Source organism: Telmatherina bonti (genome assembly GCF_933228915.1).
Source record: "Telmatherina bonti genome assembly, chromosome: 4".
NCBI lineage: Eukaryota > Metazoa > Chordata > Actinopteri > Atheriniformes > Telmatherinidae > Telmatherina > Telmatherina bonti.
In genome coordinates this window covers 11,066,614-11,083,690 of record NC_136622.1, presented here as the reverse complement: position 1 = coordinate 11,083,690, position 17,077 = coordinate 11,066,614, and the positions used below count along the sequence as shown (strand labels likewise).

Sequence of the window (17,077 nt, the reverse complement as noted above, 5' to 3'; positions counted from 1 at the left end):
TACACCCTGGCCAGGTCGCCAGTCCGTCACAGCACCAACACAGAGAGACAAAAAACCATTCGTGTAACGATGTAGATATCATTTTTTATTTGAAGACAACAACTCTTCTAAGCCCTCCAAATGGCAGTGCAAGTGTTCAACAGGTTCCAGTTACACAGGATTAAGTATTAAGGTTGTTGTCGTCCTTTCAACTTGTTCCTCTGAAGGAGTTGCCACAGTGAATCATTGCACAAACTTTTGGCATGTTTTACACCAGATATCCGTCCTGATGCCAGCCTCTGCATTTGGAACGGGCCCTCACAGAACGTTAAGTATTATGGCGCAGAACACCAAATATGTGATTCTTATAAATTAAATATAGACGTCTCTCCTCTAGTAATCTTGTTATCTTGTTAACACATAGCTGTAGAGAACAGAATGTGTGTTTCAGCAAAGCAAAGCTGCAAAGCACATCGTCCTCAAGGAAGTCTTTTTTATACCAATGGTCCAACTGAAGATATTTACTTTGATATTCACTTTGATGCTACTCATGAGTATTTCTAACCAGACTTTATCATTAAAAAAAGAAATTCTAAACCAAAGATATATTGTGCATCATATTTTAACTTTTAACAAAGTGACTAAAAAGTCAGTGTTACATCACATTAGAGAGAACAGTGCAGAACGGACAGAATCAAATAGAGTCTTGGTTAATGCATTGTGAAGCGGAAGGTCAAAAACCAGGTCATTATGATTGTTCAAGTCATCACTAGCTAAAAAGAAAAAGTTGTAACAGACACAGTTGTGTTCATTCTGACTATTTAAAGTGTCCACTAATTAATTCATTAGATTAATTTCAAAACATGCTGCTGTTTTTCTGGTAATAAACCAGTTTTCCCATCTCAAGAGGGGAAAACAATGTGTGGATGGATTACGTTGTGAGTGATGCAACACTTCTTTATACTCAACAAAGAGCGTTCTCTTGGAGCACCGAATCCATGACAGCTTACTTTTATCTTCTACCTTGTAGAAACAGACTTTACTCCTATAAGGAGCCCGACAGCTCTGGTGGAGCAGTTATTTTTCAGTCAGGCAGCATGCAGGGCAGCTGACTGTTGACTGAGGAGAGGGCAGCAGTCATTAATCACAGACTGAGAGAAGGGAAATTATACTCATCAGTGCAGTAGCAGAATGACACTTTTGAGTCATGCTCCTGCTGCAATTAAGATGAGGACTAAAAATGAAATGTTTGAATGGCACAGTGTGAGACTGCGGCAGAGTAGGAATGAGGATGGGGGGCCAGAACACACACAGACATAAGTGGATAGACGAAGATATTTAGCTTTATTTGAGGAATAGATGAAGTGTGAAAATCCAGGCAGAAAGAACTGAGAACACAGAACACAAATAAATAAATAAACCAAAAAAAAAAAAAAACACACCAAGTCCGTCTCACTGCAGGCAGCAAAAGATGCCAGAATTATAAACGCAGGCACACATTTACTCCCTAAAATCTGCTTTTTTTTTATCTGAAAGACTCCATCTGCAACCATGCACGACACACACAAACAGCCATCTACAACTAATCCACATGCTCCCTCTGATTAGTCTAAAAACAAACACGGCAATCACACACTTGTTACCAAGCAACAGCAATGCTCGCTTTATTCGTGCAAGTTCGAGACACGAGGGGGGGCAACTGGTGAGAGAAGCCGGAGGGAGCACAAGAGCAGGGAAGAGGAGAGGAGACGTTAGGTCAAAGCAGACATCAGAGGACGTCAGTGGAGAGCATGTGGAAGTTGGCTGGAAGCGTCTCCGTGCACATGCTCAACGCTCACTGAACTGCCTCGCCGTTGCTCTCACAGTCTGTATTTGAAAGCCTGAAGACAGGACATACAGGAGTCCTCAATTTGTGGGAATTTCTAAGATATGTAAGCATGAACAACAACACTGAATAAGAAGTTGGTTTAGAAAACATTTGTTGAGTCAGTGTTTGGGTGCAGGTTCCAGTATGGCCTAATTCAGACACTTTTTATCCAAGCACAGTGCACGCTAAAATTTAACTTGTTTATTGAAGCCTATCGCAAGAACTGTAAAGCATTACAATTAATTAATAAATAAAATTTTTAAAAGTCCAACAATAACTCAAAAGACTGAAAAAATGTTGCATTTCAGCAGAGAAAGAAGCAGATGGAAAGACAAGGAGGAATAACTGGTTTTGCTGTGGCTGAACATTCCCTGTAGCATTGTAGTGATTTAGTTCACCTAGCATGGGGTTGTCCAGCTCTGGTCCTCGAGGGCCACAATCCAGCAGGTTTTCCATGTACCTCTGCTCCAGGATCAAACTAGCCACTCATTGTGCAGAACTTAGTTGGCTGTTGGATCCATTTAATGGAAGCCAGTGTGTTGGATCAGAGATACACAAAAAACCTGCAGGACCTAAGGCCTTCGAGGACCAACTTTGGCCACCCCTGACCTAGCATAAACAGAGCCATCCCAGGTTCAATCTCATCGTCTCCCCGAAACACTTACCTACTAACATACTGTACACTTAAAGGACACTAGAGCCCAATATTAAACCTTCAATTGTGAAAGGCCCAACTAGTTGATGTAAAAGTTCACCTGATATATCCTTCCCCAATACCTACATAATTCTGTCTTGATTACAGTGATGAGCTTGGATTTATGATGGATTAATGATTAGTGATGATATTTGGATTTGATGTGTTCTCAATTTAATGCCTGTAGTTCATTCAAAATGTTGTCACTAGTTCCTGACAGGAAAGATGAAGAATGACCATATTACACCTGTACTGATCTCCCTTCATTGGCTCCCTGACCAATGTTTTTACCATTTTGTTTATTGTTTATAAACTGCTTGAGTTCAGCTTACTGAGCAAACATGTTACATGTTCATACCTGAGCTCGATGACCAGCGGTTCATCAATCAGCTGCTCCTTGCTGTGTCACAGAATCAGACAAAACAATGGCTGCTTGAGCTGTGGCAGTGGTTGCCCCTAAACTGTAGAATACCTTAGTCTTTTACATATATCGCTGTCTCAGGCAATTCAAATCATTGCTGATGATCCATCTCTTTGTGTTGGCCGCCTTCTGGAGCAACAACCTCTTCCAGGCATATTTTTATTGTTACTGTTAATGTTTTTCTAGGCTTTATAATTTTATTGTACATTTATTCTGTGAAGCACAGACTTTATATGTAAACAAACAAGAAGAAAATTGGGTTTAATAAGTGAACATGGTTAGCTTAAATAAAGAATGTAGAAATAAGGAACATGCAAATGAACAACATAACTTCCAAAACAAAATACAATAAAAACATGATTAACTAAAGAAAACCAGGTGGTTTGCACTGTTACAGTCCCAGGATTTGGCCTTTTGTCTGTTTTCTGTTTGGTTGGAACCACAGGGATTAGATGGAACTGCGAATTCCTGACTGTGCTATCACATTTCCGCGACTAGATGGCTCTGTGGAAACCTGTCCGTGATTAGCCCAGTCATCTGGTGTCCAGTTCGTCAGCAGCCTGCTTAACAAACTGGACACCAGATGACGGGGCCAATCACAGACAGGTTACCACAGAGCCATCCAGTCGCGGAAAGGTGATAGCACAGCTAGGAACAGCTTGCCTTTAGGACAGGGATCCTCAATGCCGGTCCTCGAGGGCCAGTTCCCTGCAGGTTTTTCCAAGTGTCCCTGCTGGAACACACCTGACTCGGATGCAGACAAGCTCTGCATGTCTGCTAAACACACAGTGATTTGAATCAGGGATATTTTTGGAGCAAAGGTACATTATTTTCATATAAAAAGTCACAGGGCACCCAACAAGCCAAAAATGTTGAAAAATGAAACTCTGTATCTTTAATAACATTATGAAGTTGTTCTTGTCAAAACATCTTGAATAGGAGTTTAAAAAAAACACAAATAAAAAATCTTTTAAGATCGTCCATATTTCAACCCACTCAGTGTGAAACCTGGATCTGTTTGGATGAACACAGAGATGTTTTTAAACCAATTAGCTGACATTGGATAATGCCATAATGACACCAAAGGTCAAACAAATAACCTTTACATCTACTTTGTACATACAAATGAGTATTTATGAACCTGACCCACATTCTGTTCATCCATCAACAAATAACATTTAGTCTGTTTTGACTCTTCAGCTTCATATGTGTGACTTAGAGACGGGCTTAATAAATATCAACTTTAAAATCAGCCTTTAAAATTTGTAGTCTACCAATTACAGCGTTACCGTGGGAATATGAGTCGATACTGGGGGGGAAAAAAAAAAAAAAAAAAAAAAAAAACACTCAGTAGAGAAAACAATTATTTAAATGTTCTGGTGAAGACCATGTCATTCAGTGGAGTTGCTCTAAGTATTCTTGAAGATCAGATATGATGTAATAAAGTTAATAAAACCAACGGTTACACATGTCTTTGTCAGCTGTGTAATCTGCTTCTGTCAGCAAGGAGCCAAGTATATTGATTGAAATGGGTTTGAAGCTCTACCAGAGAGAAAATGATCACATATTCACCTAATTCCGGTAAAAAATGTGAAAACAAAAGGATTTTCATTCAGCTTCATCAGGATGGAATATTCCTTTTCCTAAAACATTCATGGTATCACATAAACACTGAATCAGAAAGTTGTCAGGTTGCATTCTTACAATGACGCTCTGACTCGACGTAAACATGCATCAAGTGACGTTTCCTAACTTGGGAAGATGGCTGAGAACAAAAAAATTCACAGGACAGCTGCAGAAAGTTTGTTATTAGTTTAACTCTGTCTCTGCACCTTTTCCTCTGCGTTGTTTGCAGGCGGAGGGTGTGATTATCAAGCTGCTGCTTGAAAGTTGTGCAACCACAACAACTGTGATGATCAGTTTGTGGACCTCTGCATCCCGTTGCATCTTTCTGCACATGTCAGACATGACTATTCTGGTTAAATGTCAGCACATGTGCACACCAGATCGGGATAGATTGGTTCCCATGTAAGCAGCCTGAATTTTAAATCAGGATGATTTCAAACCGCATGGCGTAAAAGGATGTAGGGGAATCTGTTCGCTGAAGCTGCTAGCTTTCTGTGTGATTGCCTCCATGTCTCTTGTTCCTGAAAGAGCTTCCTGGTAACTGGTTGTGGCTTGGTGTTTTTCTGCATCTGCCTGCTTATTTAACTCTGTGTCTTAAAGCGATTCAATTGTAATCATTTATAGCCAGGAATCTACAAAACCTTTCTCATTTTCTTGTACTGAAGCAATGTTGAAGCTGAGCTAGACCTCTAGACCGTTTAAAACAGTCTATCTATAGCATATTTAAACAGAAACAACTGGTTTTATATTGCTTCTCCTCTTGCTGAGGTGGGATACTATCTGGCAAGCAAAAATGTCAGATATTCACATTTTTGTTAGAATAAAATGAAATAGTTGAGTTGCAGAAAGCCAATAATCATAACCTTCAACTTAGGAAAATGAATGTATAATGCATACAAAGAAGATGCCAGTAAGGGGGATTTATCTTTGAAGTGCTCAGTTTTTATATTTCACATAAGTCATTATTATTAACCAGTCCTTTTACAACCCCAATGAAGGTGCAAAGCCATGTAAAACGTAAATAAAAACAAAACAGCTGTAAATCCTTTTTAAGCTATATTCAAATGAATACAAAATATATTTAAAGTTCAAACTGATGAACTTTATTTTTCTTTTTTTGCTACTATTAATTTCATGTCTGCAACAAATTCCAAAGAAAAAGCTGGGAAAGGGGCAACAGAAGACTGGGAACGTTCAGGAATAAACACCTGTTTGGAATATTCCAGAGGAGAACCAGTTTAGTGGAAGCAGGTGAGTGTATAAGTAAAAAATCGCCAAAAGGCCTACCTGTTCACAAGCAAGGATGGGGCGACGTTCACAACTTTGTGATCAATTGCAAGAGCATATAGCCCAACAGTATAAGAACAGTTTTAAACGCACAGTTACATGGGATTTAAGGATTTCATCAATTCAATTCAATTCAATTCAACTTTATTCATATAGCATCAAATCACGGCAATGCCATCTCAAGACGCTTTACAGACAAAGAAGAAAATTTAATGAAAGCCAATTCATAATAGCCTATATAAGGAAACTCAATCTCCCATCCTGAGCAAGCACACTGGCAACAGTAGGAAGGAAAAAACTCCCTTTTAACAGGAAGGAAACCTCCGGCAGAACCCGGCTCAAGGACAGCCAGCCATTTGCCTCTGCTGCGTGGGGGGAAGAGGACAGAAAGACAACAGATAACAGGAACTGCTACTCCCGGCCAGGGAGACCTGCTGAGACAGGAGACATACATGTTAATGATGCAACACTGTTTGGAGGGGGGATAAAAGAGAGAGAGAAAGAAGCTCAGTGTATCAGGAAATGTCCCTCAGCAGTCTAAACCTATAGCAGCATAACTAAGGGATGCTAACCATCCCTAGCTATAGGACTTATCAAAAAGATAAGTCTTCAGCCTAGTCTTAAAGGTGGGGAGGGTGTCTGCTTCCCTAACACTAACTGGGAGCTTATTCCATAAGAGAGGGGCCTGATAACCAAAGGCTCTGCCTCCTGCTCGGCTCTTTGAGACTCTAGGAACCACAAGTAAGTCTGCAGTCTGTGAACGAAGTACTCTGCTTGGTATATAAGGAACAATGAGGTCTTTGATATATAGTGGTGCCTGGTTGTGGAGGGCTTTATATGTAAGGAGAAGGATTTTAAATTCTATTCTAGATTCAACAGGCAGCCAATGAAGAGAGGCTAAAACTGGAGAAATATGATCTCTCCTGCTGGTTCTGGTCAGGACTCTGGCTGCAGAATTCTGGATCAGCTGAAGGCTTTTCAGGGCATATTTAGGACAGCCCAGTAATAGAGAGTTACAGTAATCTAGTCTTGAAGTAACAAAAGCAGGAACCATTTTTTTCTGCATCACTCTGAGACAGAATGTCCCTAATTAAGGCTATATTGTGTAAATGACAGAAGGCTGTTTTAGTAACCTGTTTAACATGTGGGCCAAAGGACAGGTCAGGGTCAAATATTGCTAATATTAAGGTATTATCAAATATTAAGGTTTCTCACTGTAGCACAGGAACCTAAAGTAATGCCATCCCGGTTCATTACAAAACTGGAAAATTTAGCTCTGAGTTTTTCAGATCCAAGGAGAATTACTTCAGTCTTATCTGGGTTTAAGAGGAGAACATTTCTAGACATCCAAGTCTTTATGTCTATGAGACAATTTTGTAGCCTATCAGGCTGATTTGTTTCATCTGGTTTAAAGGATAGGTATATTTGAGTATCATCTGCATAATAATGAAAGTTTATTCCATGTTGTCTAATAATTTTGCCTAAAGGGAGCATATATAGCATGAAGAGTATTGGCCCAAGTACAGAACCTTGAGGAACTCCATGACTTACTGACATCATCAACCGTCCATATAATCATCAAAGATTCAGAGAATCTAGTGAAATATCTGTGTGTAAGCAACAAGGCAACAACCCGTATTGAATCCTTATGACCTTTGATCCCTCAGGCAGCTCTGCATTAACCCATAAAGACACAACCTCTAAAAAATTATGGTCATTTTTTTTTATGTGTGACTTTTATTTGTCCCTTTCACAAAATGTAAAATAAAAAAGTGCCAACATTTTTAGGGATATTAGCACCATGTGATGTGTCAAATTTTGATAGTAATTAGCATTGGTGTCCTTTTAGGGGGCAGAAGACAAGAATCAGATTGTGTTCCACAGGATTTTGAGCAAATTTTATATCAAAAAGTGAAACCAAATGTCTCAAAAACTCTATGTATCATGTATGTCACACTGGATTGTATTGGGTTAAAAACCTACAGGACTGAGTAAAGTACATCGCAACGTGGGCTCAGGAACACTTCAGTGTCAGTTGACGCAGTTCGTTTCTACGTCAACCTAAAACTTCACCATGCAAAGCGAAAGCTGGAAGCACCCAGAAATGCTGCCGGCTTCTCTGGACCCGACCTCATCTGAGATGGACAGACACAAAGAGGAATTCTTAATTTGATCTTCAGCATTTATCATTTAATCATTTCATCCTTCTATGTTGTTTTAGTTTACGTTTAGTTTATGTTTTAGCTTAATAAAGCATTCGTGTTTGAGGAACTGTCTCATATCAGACATTTATTTCAGATCAAATATCGTCAGGAGGTGATGTCCCTCTAAATATTGTTAAGGATGTCTACATTTATTTTAAGCTGAGCTATGTGTCGCTATCCCTTTATTATTAACATTAAGCTGTTACTGTCTTGGAAGGAGTTCTGAACCGCTTCCTTCATTATTCTGACCTCATCTTTCATGCACCAGCTCTCATTTTAATTTAGACAGCAGCTTCCTCAAGATAGTCTCAAATTTCAGAAACTCTTCCTGCCGACTAATGATGTCTGCTGAATACTTTAATCTGTGTAACGGGGTACAGTGGAGTATTTATCCATGTGGAGGGACTGTCAAATCATCCCTGTGTTTCAATAACAAAGACGGCCAGAGTAAACCAGTCACACATGCTGCAATGCGCTCGCGCACACACACACACACACACACACACACACACACACACACACACACACACGCACACACACACACATGCACACACACACACACACACACACACACACACACACACGCACACACACACACACATGCACACACACAAAAAGATGCCAGATAGTATCAGAGAATAACAAGGAGATGATGCTTAGCAAAACATCATAACATGAACTTATATTGTTCTGCTTCTCCAAACTTCAGAGGAGTACTTTGGGAAATCAGATGGAATAAGGCATGAAAATGCTGCTGTGTTATGTAGGAATAAAGAAAAGAAACTAGGTGTCATGAGGTTTCAGATTAACACGTCCGACCACAGTCGCAAACTGCTCTAGATTAGCACGGGGGCCTGGAAAGTCTCAGCTTAATACACTGTAAAAGCTTTACTGGTGCTGGTGTTTATTACCAACAAATCCCATTTCGGCTGCATCATAACAGAAGACTGGAGACAGAAAAATGAATGACACACAGTGCCCTGGACTTTGTGTTTTATTTAAATCTAATTTTAGTTTAGTGTTTTCTAAGTAATTTGTAGGAATTGTGCAAACTGGACAAGAGTTACTATACAATCTAGGGTTGATGATTATGTGTTCATGTACAAAGTATCCAGGATACTAAAAAGGAGTTATTTTACAGTTTTGTGTGGATTCATATGGACACTTCAGAAGTGTTAAAATCAACTCTGACAAAAATAATATGGGGGTGTTAATTTTATGGTATGAAACTCACTGAAGAGTTTAATAAACAACACTGACAGTGCTAACTTTTAACACTTTGCTCAAGTGTTGAGAAAGTTCAACACTGATCAGTGTTGGTAAGTGTTAGATTTTAACTACGGACAGAGTAAAATGCAACTCCATCTTGGTGTTAAGTGCTCAACAATGTCATAAGTGTTGTTTTGACACTTTGTGGTGTGGACACATATAGACACTTCTTAAGTGTTGAATTTGACTCCCATGGAGTTGGATTAACCCTGTTGAATTTGCTGTGTATATTCTTCTGTCCACACTTTGGAAGCTAAGAGGAAAAATATGTTGTACATTTCTTCTGCTGTCTGCTTCTCCTGCAGACTTTATCCTTAAAATAAGCTTTTTCTCTAATGATCATAACTTTAATGCCGCACAGGTTCCTGAAAAATAAGGTTAATCATAAAAGACTAAAAAGATTTCACTGAAATCATTCAACTGGAGAGTAATTTTAACATTTAATCAAACCTAGAACAATTAATTAAGTCCAAACCTCCATTACATTTTATATAATATTACTGTCATTATGGGTTTTACACAGAGGAGCTGTGGTAGAGGGCCAGTCGATCTAGTGATGAGAATTTATATCATCCAGAAAGAAAGTCATTCAAGTGCTGTTTTAAAAAACAGGAATTTAGTATTAGCTTGTAGAGAGAATAAAAGGAAGAAGTGACACAGGCAACCGTGATCTCGGCTAGCATCAGCATGTCATGCAAGAGGGTTACTACTGTCACCGGGAAAGGAAAAATAAAGAAGAAGAAAACAATCTTCTGCTTTTACAAATTGATACTGGATCAATTAAATCTTAATAGATTCAAACCGATAAATTAGTTTTTAAACCCAGCCGCCACTAGAAGCAGCAGCTTCTGCAATATCATGCATCACCATAGCAACAAGCATGATTTGGAGAACAAGAAATGTATAAAACAAGATCAGCCCTTTATAGATGTTTAGTTAAAACTGAATCAGCTGGTAAACACTGGAGGTCATTCATAAAAGAGTTGTGTATAAAAGCAGTGGACGGAGATGTCCAAAGTCACCATCATGATCACACCTGACTGGTCCTTGTTGCCATGGATTAGTAAATCAGTACCATGTTGCACATATTAGGGATATAATGCAAAGTGGGATGAGGTTCCACTTAGCTCCATGCTGCCTGAACATATTTAGTCCCAAGCACAGACCAAGGCATGGCTGCTGCAGTCCTATAATCCAGGGTTTCATGCAATAACATCATACTGGGAGGAAGGCTCATGTACTGGGGCAGTTCTTCCAGTAACAGGGAGGTTAATGGTTCAAATTCTGCTTTGATGCAAGTCAGTCTGCGGTTGTGTCTTTGGCTATGCCTCCAGTGTGAACACGACAGGTGTGTGAATGGTCTTGAGTGGCCACACTTCCGTCATGTTTCAATAAAATAAATGGATAAAAATAAAACGCACGACAACCAGGCCTTCAGAATTTTATACAGGACCAACATTAGAGAATGTTTTCACTGTGAAAACTTTATCTAAATTTCTTGAGAAAAAAATTTAAATCTGTTTCAAAATTTCATGTTGTCTTTGTATAGTTTTCTAGATAAAGAGTTGAGTACATTTGTGGATTTTTGTTTGTGCTGCACACAAAGTACCAACTCTTCAGAATGCAAAAGGTCTTGTCCTTAGAAATGTACGTTTGTGTTTTATTCTTTTTAATTTAGTAAAAGCAGGAAGATGTCATCTTCTAAACCGTACTTGTCCCAATGCAAAGATTAGATTTGCCACACTGATCATGTTAGATCAGCGGTTCTCAACCTTTTTGCAACACAGTATCCCTCATATAACATTTTTTTTAGCCAAGTACCCCCTAACCACTGCAAAGTATTTTTGGTTAAGAAAAAGCATGAAATACAGCACTTTGTCATTTGTGTTTGGTTTATCAAACTTCAACCATGCAAAACATCTTTACTACGCTTCAACAGGGACTGTGTTGCGTTGTCAAGGCGATAGTGACTGACGAATATGATTTGTCTCGTAACGGTGGGGTTCAATTCATGTCGGATTGTGGGAATTTGGGAGGAATGAAATGGTGTCAATCTAAATGTAAATTCAGTTTATGAATGTTCACTTACATTTATTGAAATATATTAAATATTTATATATTATAATTTTATTTAAGGATGTTTGAAAGAAAACAAAAAAAGATAAATGTTTGGTTTTTTTTTAAAAAAAACATTTCATGTACCCCCTGGAATGTCTTGAAGTACCCCCAGGGGTACGCGTACCCCCATTTGAGAAACAGTGTGTTAGATAAGTACAACTGCTTCAGAGGAGGGTTGTAAGAAATAACTACGTTCCCATTGTTCATCTGCACATTTTTAGATTAACTAATAATCCACAACAGCTTCCTCTGTTCAGCTTACAGGCTGAACTGGACTGATCAGTATTCCAGTCAACAGCTCTGTGAGAACTTCCCCTTCTGCAGGACTTCAGTGCAACAAATGAACAGAAATCCACCCTCAGCTTTTCTCCATTACCTTCAAAGGTCATATTGATCGCTTACTTCACAACAGTGCGGAGCCTCAGATACTCAGTTTTCATGACCTCCTAGATAAGCAGCACAAATTCCGCTCTTCATTCGTTCTCTGCCTTCCTCTTCCTCACTTCCTCCCAAATCTCCCTTCCTGTTTCCAGCCCCGATGTCAGTTCACACCAGCAGACCCGCCTTGAGCATTTCATGATATTAAAGATATTAAAGATATATCTGGAATTTTTTTTTTAAATTTTTTGGAGTCTTGTTAAATTCTTATGATAAACTCTGAATAAACATTTATAAAACAAAATTAATCATTTTTTTATTGGTCAATTTTCCCTGCATTTAGTTTAAATTTTTACCGAACTGAAGAACACTGAAGATAATTTGCTCGCTGCTGAACCTAATTAGTTAAAGACAAGTAAAGTTTCTAAGCGTCAACATAGCAAAAATGATCCTGATGTAACTAAAATACTGTTTGCAATATTACAACGATGGAAAAACAATCATCAAAATTTTTTTTTTTTTAAATAATGAAATCATAAAGAGCCAATATCACATTAAATGTAATATTATGCACATACAAGAGTATTTACCAAACAATGGAACTTTCCTGGGATAGCTTTAGGGTCTCCAGTCTGGGGTCTCCAGTCCTCATGAGCTACCACCCTGCAGGTTTTAGTGTTTCTCTGCTACAACACACTTGATTCAAATGAAAGGTTTTACAACCACTTCTTGTCATCTTCTCCACCTGCCTGTTAATGAGCCACTGATTTGAGTCAGGTGTGTCACAGCGCGGAAAAACTAAAAACTAAATCCTGCAGGATGGTGGTTCATTAGGACTGCATTGGAGACCCCCGGTTTAGAAGTTAGGGTCTCCAACTTCCGTCTGCAAAAGCAACTCTCATGTTTCTCTGCTGCAACCCACCAAATGAAAATAAACTGGTTCTCTAACAGCTTATAATGTCTACAAATGAGTGACTAATTGGATCAGTGTGTTGCAGCAGGAAACACCTAAAACCTGCAGGACACTGGTCCTCCTGGTTCAGAGTTGGACACTTCTGGTTTGGAGGAACCTAAAACAGCCATTTCCCCTTCTTTGCACTGACTCCCAGTTTGTTTAAGAGTTACTTTAAGTGGTTTTATGTTTGTTTTTAAATGAGCTGGCCCTCTCTTATCTCTCCGATCTTTTAACTCTCAGTCCCCATCTGGTTTGGCGCCGGTCCAAAGTCTCTTGAACAATCAGATGCTCAGATTTTTTCTTCTTTTGTTTTTATGACGGTGACATCCAAACAGAGCAGCCAAAGAGCAGCGTGAGTTGGAATAGTTTTCTTCCAGAATCGAAAACAAAGTGATCATAAAGTTAAAAGTAATAGATAGAACAGGCAGGTCCAACAGTCCATCTCCTGGGAGTGTGAGATGTGTGATGAAGCCCTCTGTCTTCTTCCAGACAGAAACGGTTTCCAAGAGTGGCACAAGTGACTCAAGAAGTGTGAGGAAAAACAATTGTCAAAAAAATGTAAAAAGTAAATAAATTTTTTGTGTTCATGTTTGAATGTTGAGTTTTTTTCCCCTGATAGCCAAGGCTGAGAGAAACATATTTATAAGTGGAAAAAGTGTGTGGATTGTTGATCTGTGTCTTTTTTTTAAGTAAATTCTGTGAAATTTAATTTCCGTTTTTTTTCTTTTGTTTTTTTATACTCGTATAACTATTGATCCATCCATGTTGCATCATTTTAGAATGCATATTATGATTGCACAGGTTGTCCTGAAAAAAGAAAAAGATGTTCATTACTCAACTGTGTGCAAAAGGGTTGAGATCATACATGCATTATTTTTTGTCAGGTGGACAAAAAGTAGCAATAAATGGCTTGGAGTTTTAAGGGTTAATTCTGCTGACTAGTTGCTTCTCATATTTCCAATCTCCAGGCTGAAACCAGGAGGAGATGGAGCTTTTTCTGATGTTGCCCCAAAACTATGCAACAACTTCCCCCTCCATATTTAGACCTCAGTAACCATGGACATTTTCCAATTCTGTTTAAAACACACATTTTTACCTTTATTGTTGATTAGTCCACCTTTTATTAGTATTTTCTTCCTCTTAGTTGCAGCACTTTGGTCAACATATTTGTTTTTAAAGGTACTTTTACATAAAAGTTGACCTGACTACATCCTTCCACCCATTTCTAGAACCAATTAATTTAATTTAAGGTTGTTTGGAGGGGGCTGCAGCTGATCTCAGCTGCTATCAAGCGATAGGTTGGGTGCACCATAGACTTAAAGCGATCCATTTGTAACAAGCAACAACTCTGGCTAATTACAACCTACACTGGCAACCAGGAGCTGGATTTATTTCTGACAACAACTGGTTCAACCTGGTTCAGTTTGCTGTATCTTATTGGTTGAAGCTCACTTGTAATTTTAAGAGATGCTCTATCCACTCACTTAGTATGTATTTTTGTAAATGTCTGCTCTTTTCCAGGTTGTTTCTGCTAAGGACTTATCTGTAGAATCAGCTTTATTTGTATTTGAGCTAGCATCCCAGCAAAACTAAATTATGCCAGTACAACCCATCCAAGATTAGACAACAACATACATGTGACATAAACAGGATCAGTCAGACTGAGACAGCAGCCATGAAGCGGCGCGCCTTTTTATGCAGAATAAGGAAAAGATTACATGAGGAAGGATGGGAGGGTGTTAAAAAAAAAAAAAAGAAAATAAGTATCTCTACAGTTCACCTAGAAGGTTGGGAGGATAAAGATGCAACAAAAAAAAAACTCTAAACCAAAGAACACATATACAGACGGTCACAACATAAGAGAACCCATGGGAGGTGGTCTTTATAACCAACCATCTGATTCCTTTGCTTCATTCAAATTACCTTTGAGAAAATTTGTCTAATTAATTTTTTTTAAATTTGAAAAGCAAACATCAAAATGACCTGTAACCTCAAGTCGAAGAAACGAGCATCGTTCAGAGAAGGCAGATTGTTTGATGACTCTTCCATACGAGCTGCAACTTTCTGCCAATGCCTCAAGAAGATGCACACATACAGATGGCAATATTGCAGCAGATGTACAGAAATGTCTGCACGCTGCATATCTATCGACCACTGATATGGTCATTAATCTAGGGAAGGCTTCGCTGCAAATCTCACTGAGACACCAGCATCACTCTGTCTGTTAGGAGACAACTGCAAAACACCTGCAAAGCCTGGTAGGTCTTCTTCCAAAATGAACGACAAATTAGTTCATTTCAGCGCTTCAGGGGCTTTTAGTTTATCTTACAAGTCTGCCAAAGCAGCTGCACGCTCTTTATTAATTTTTAGTGAGCCTAAATAAATGTGGGGTGTGTGTGCATGCAGTTAAACATTGATGAGGTCATCAGAGGAGGAACAAGTGAACAAGTGAAACAAAACAGTCAAAGCAAGACTGGAAATCTTACACAATGTGAAGAAAATTTGAGCCAGAATCCTTATGCAACTCTGTTTTAGCTTAAAAACAGGAGCAAAATGTCAGAAACTAGCATCAAACTTTCGACTAAACTGCTTCAGAGATGCTGCTTTAGCGTCATAATCACATATCAGAGCACACGTCTATCAAGCCTCCAAGACAGAAAGTCAGTCAAAATGAGTAAACTGGAAAACTTAACACTTCTGTTAGAAAAGAGAAAACTCTGCTGCTTTCAGAAAATGTAGTCTCACAGCTGAGTCAGCAAACGAGATTAATTCTTGTGCACAATTTGCATCTGCAGACTCAACAAAAACCCAGTCAAATGCATATTTTATCAACATTATACCAAAATCACCTAAAAACAAAAGCTAATGCAATTAGTGGAGCAAACGTATACAAACTAGTCAACTAACAGCATAACACAGAAACATCCACACCTTATGAGGCCTGCAGTGCCATTACGGGACATGGGTCCTTAAAGGCAGAGTATGTAAGATTTCAAGGCGATTCTTTCCACCACCAGGTGGCAAACACCAGGTCGTGAGCAAAACCACAAAACTGCTACCTCCACAAACAACCACAGGTTGGCAGTAATGAGGAAAACTCACCCCTCCTCCTTGCCAGCTCCAATGAGGGCAGGAATCGCTCGTGAGCTGTAGCTCAGAGCTGCTCTGCAATAAATGGGCTTATACTCCCCCTACTGGTGGAAAAAAGTACTTTTTTTTTACTGGTCAGAAAACATTCAAGAAAGGTCTTTGTCATTAATTAAAATTGTAATTTAATAACGCATCAAATATGGACAGACTGGAACCTACATGTTTAAAAAACTATCTAATTATGATTGTAGTTATTTTTTTAGTTAATTTATTTAGAAAATATTGAAAATCTTACATACTCTACCTTTAAAGTAAAAACAGATTTGTGGTGAATTAAAAGCAACTCCTGCACATGTTTAGAGGAGCGAAGCTGCAAATCAAAACCCAGAAAAGCAGCGTTACAGAACATTTCGCTTTCTTACCTTTCTCCACTGTAGTGACTCCCATCGATGGCTGACTCAGACTGGCTTTTGTTTCCCATTTGCCCTCATCAGGATGGTACATTTCCACAGAGGCCAGTGGGGTTTGCTGTTGATTCATGCCCCCCAGCACCATGACCAGGCTCCCCAGCGCCACAGCCGAGGCCCCTGCCCGCGCGGTGGGCAATGGTGGAAGTTGGCTCCACGTCCGGCTCTCCACATCCAGGACCTCAACAGCATCCAAGGGCATGCCAGTCTCACTGCAGCCCCCCAGCACATAGAGCAGGCCTTCGTGGTAGACAGGAGTGCAGTAGACACGGCGCTGCGACATGGGAGGGAACTGCTCCCAATGCAGAGAGTTGACAGGACTCACCGCCATCTCCTGTACAGGCATGTCTCCAAGGCCGAGAGGAGGGGGCGCACCATCACACACTGTGCCAGGGAGGAGGAGGAGGAGGATGAAGATGGGAACAGAGGAGGAGGAGACGGGGATCTCAGAGAAACAAAGAAGAGGCACAAGCTTGTTTCTGTTTGGGCGAGCAGCTGAACTACTGTGTCCATAAAGGGAGCGAAACGAGGGGATGAAGAGGAAAGGATGTTAGTGAAAGGTTAAAGCAAGAGAGGGAAGGAAAAGTAAGTCACGTCTAAGCCAGATGTCAGGACTCCCATTCTGTTCAAATGTTTTATTTATCTAGCCGTTAGTGTTTTTGAGTAGGGCCTCTATTCCTTCCTCTTCAGCTGCTTTCTCTCAGCCACTTCCTCCTTCCTGG

At 39.5% G+C, this 17,077-nt stretch overlaps 1 protein-coding gene across 1 annotated transcript in view; it reads right to left on the bottom strand.

The window, feature by feature from the left end:
• Positions 1–16,701, bottom strand: part of klhdc8b (kelch domain containing 8B) — a gene marked incomplete at both ends in the record, with an annotated part of 177,116 nt that extends 160,415 nt beyond the window's left edge. The window contains one exon of the mRNA XM_079238940.1: positions 16,311–16,701. Within this exon, the coding sequence (XP_079095066.1) occupies positions 16,311–16,701 (391 nt within the window). The remainder of the gene's footprint in view (positions 1–16,310) is intronic.
• Positions 16,702–17,077: the final 376 nt, after the last annotated feature.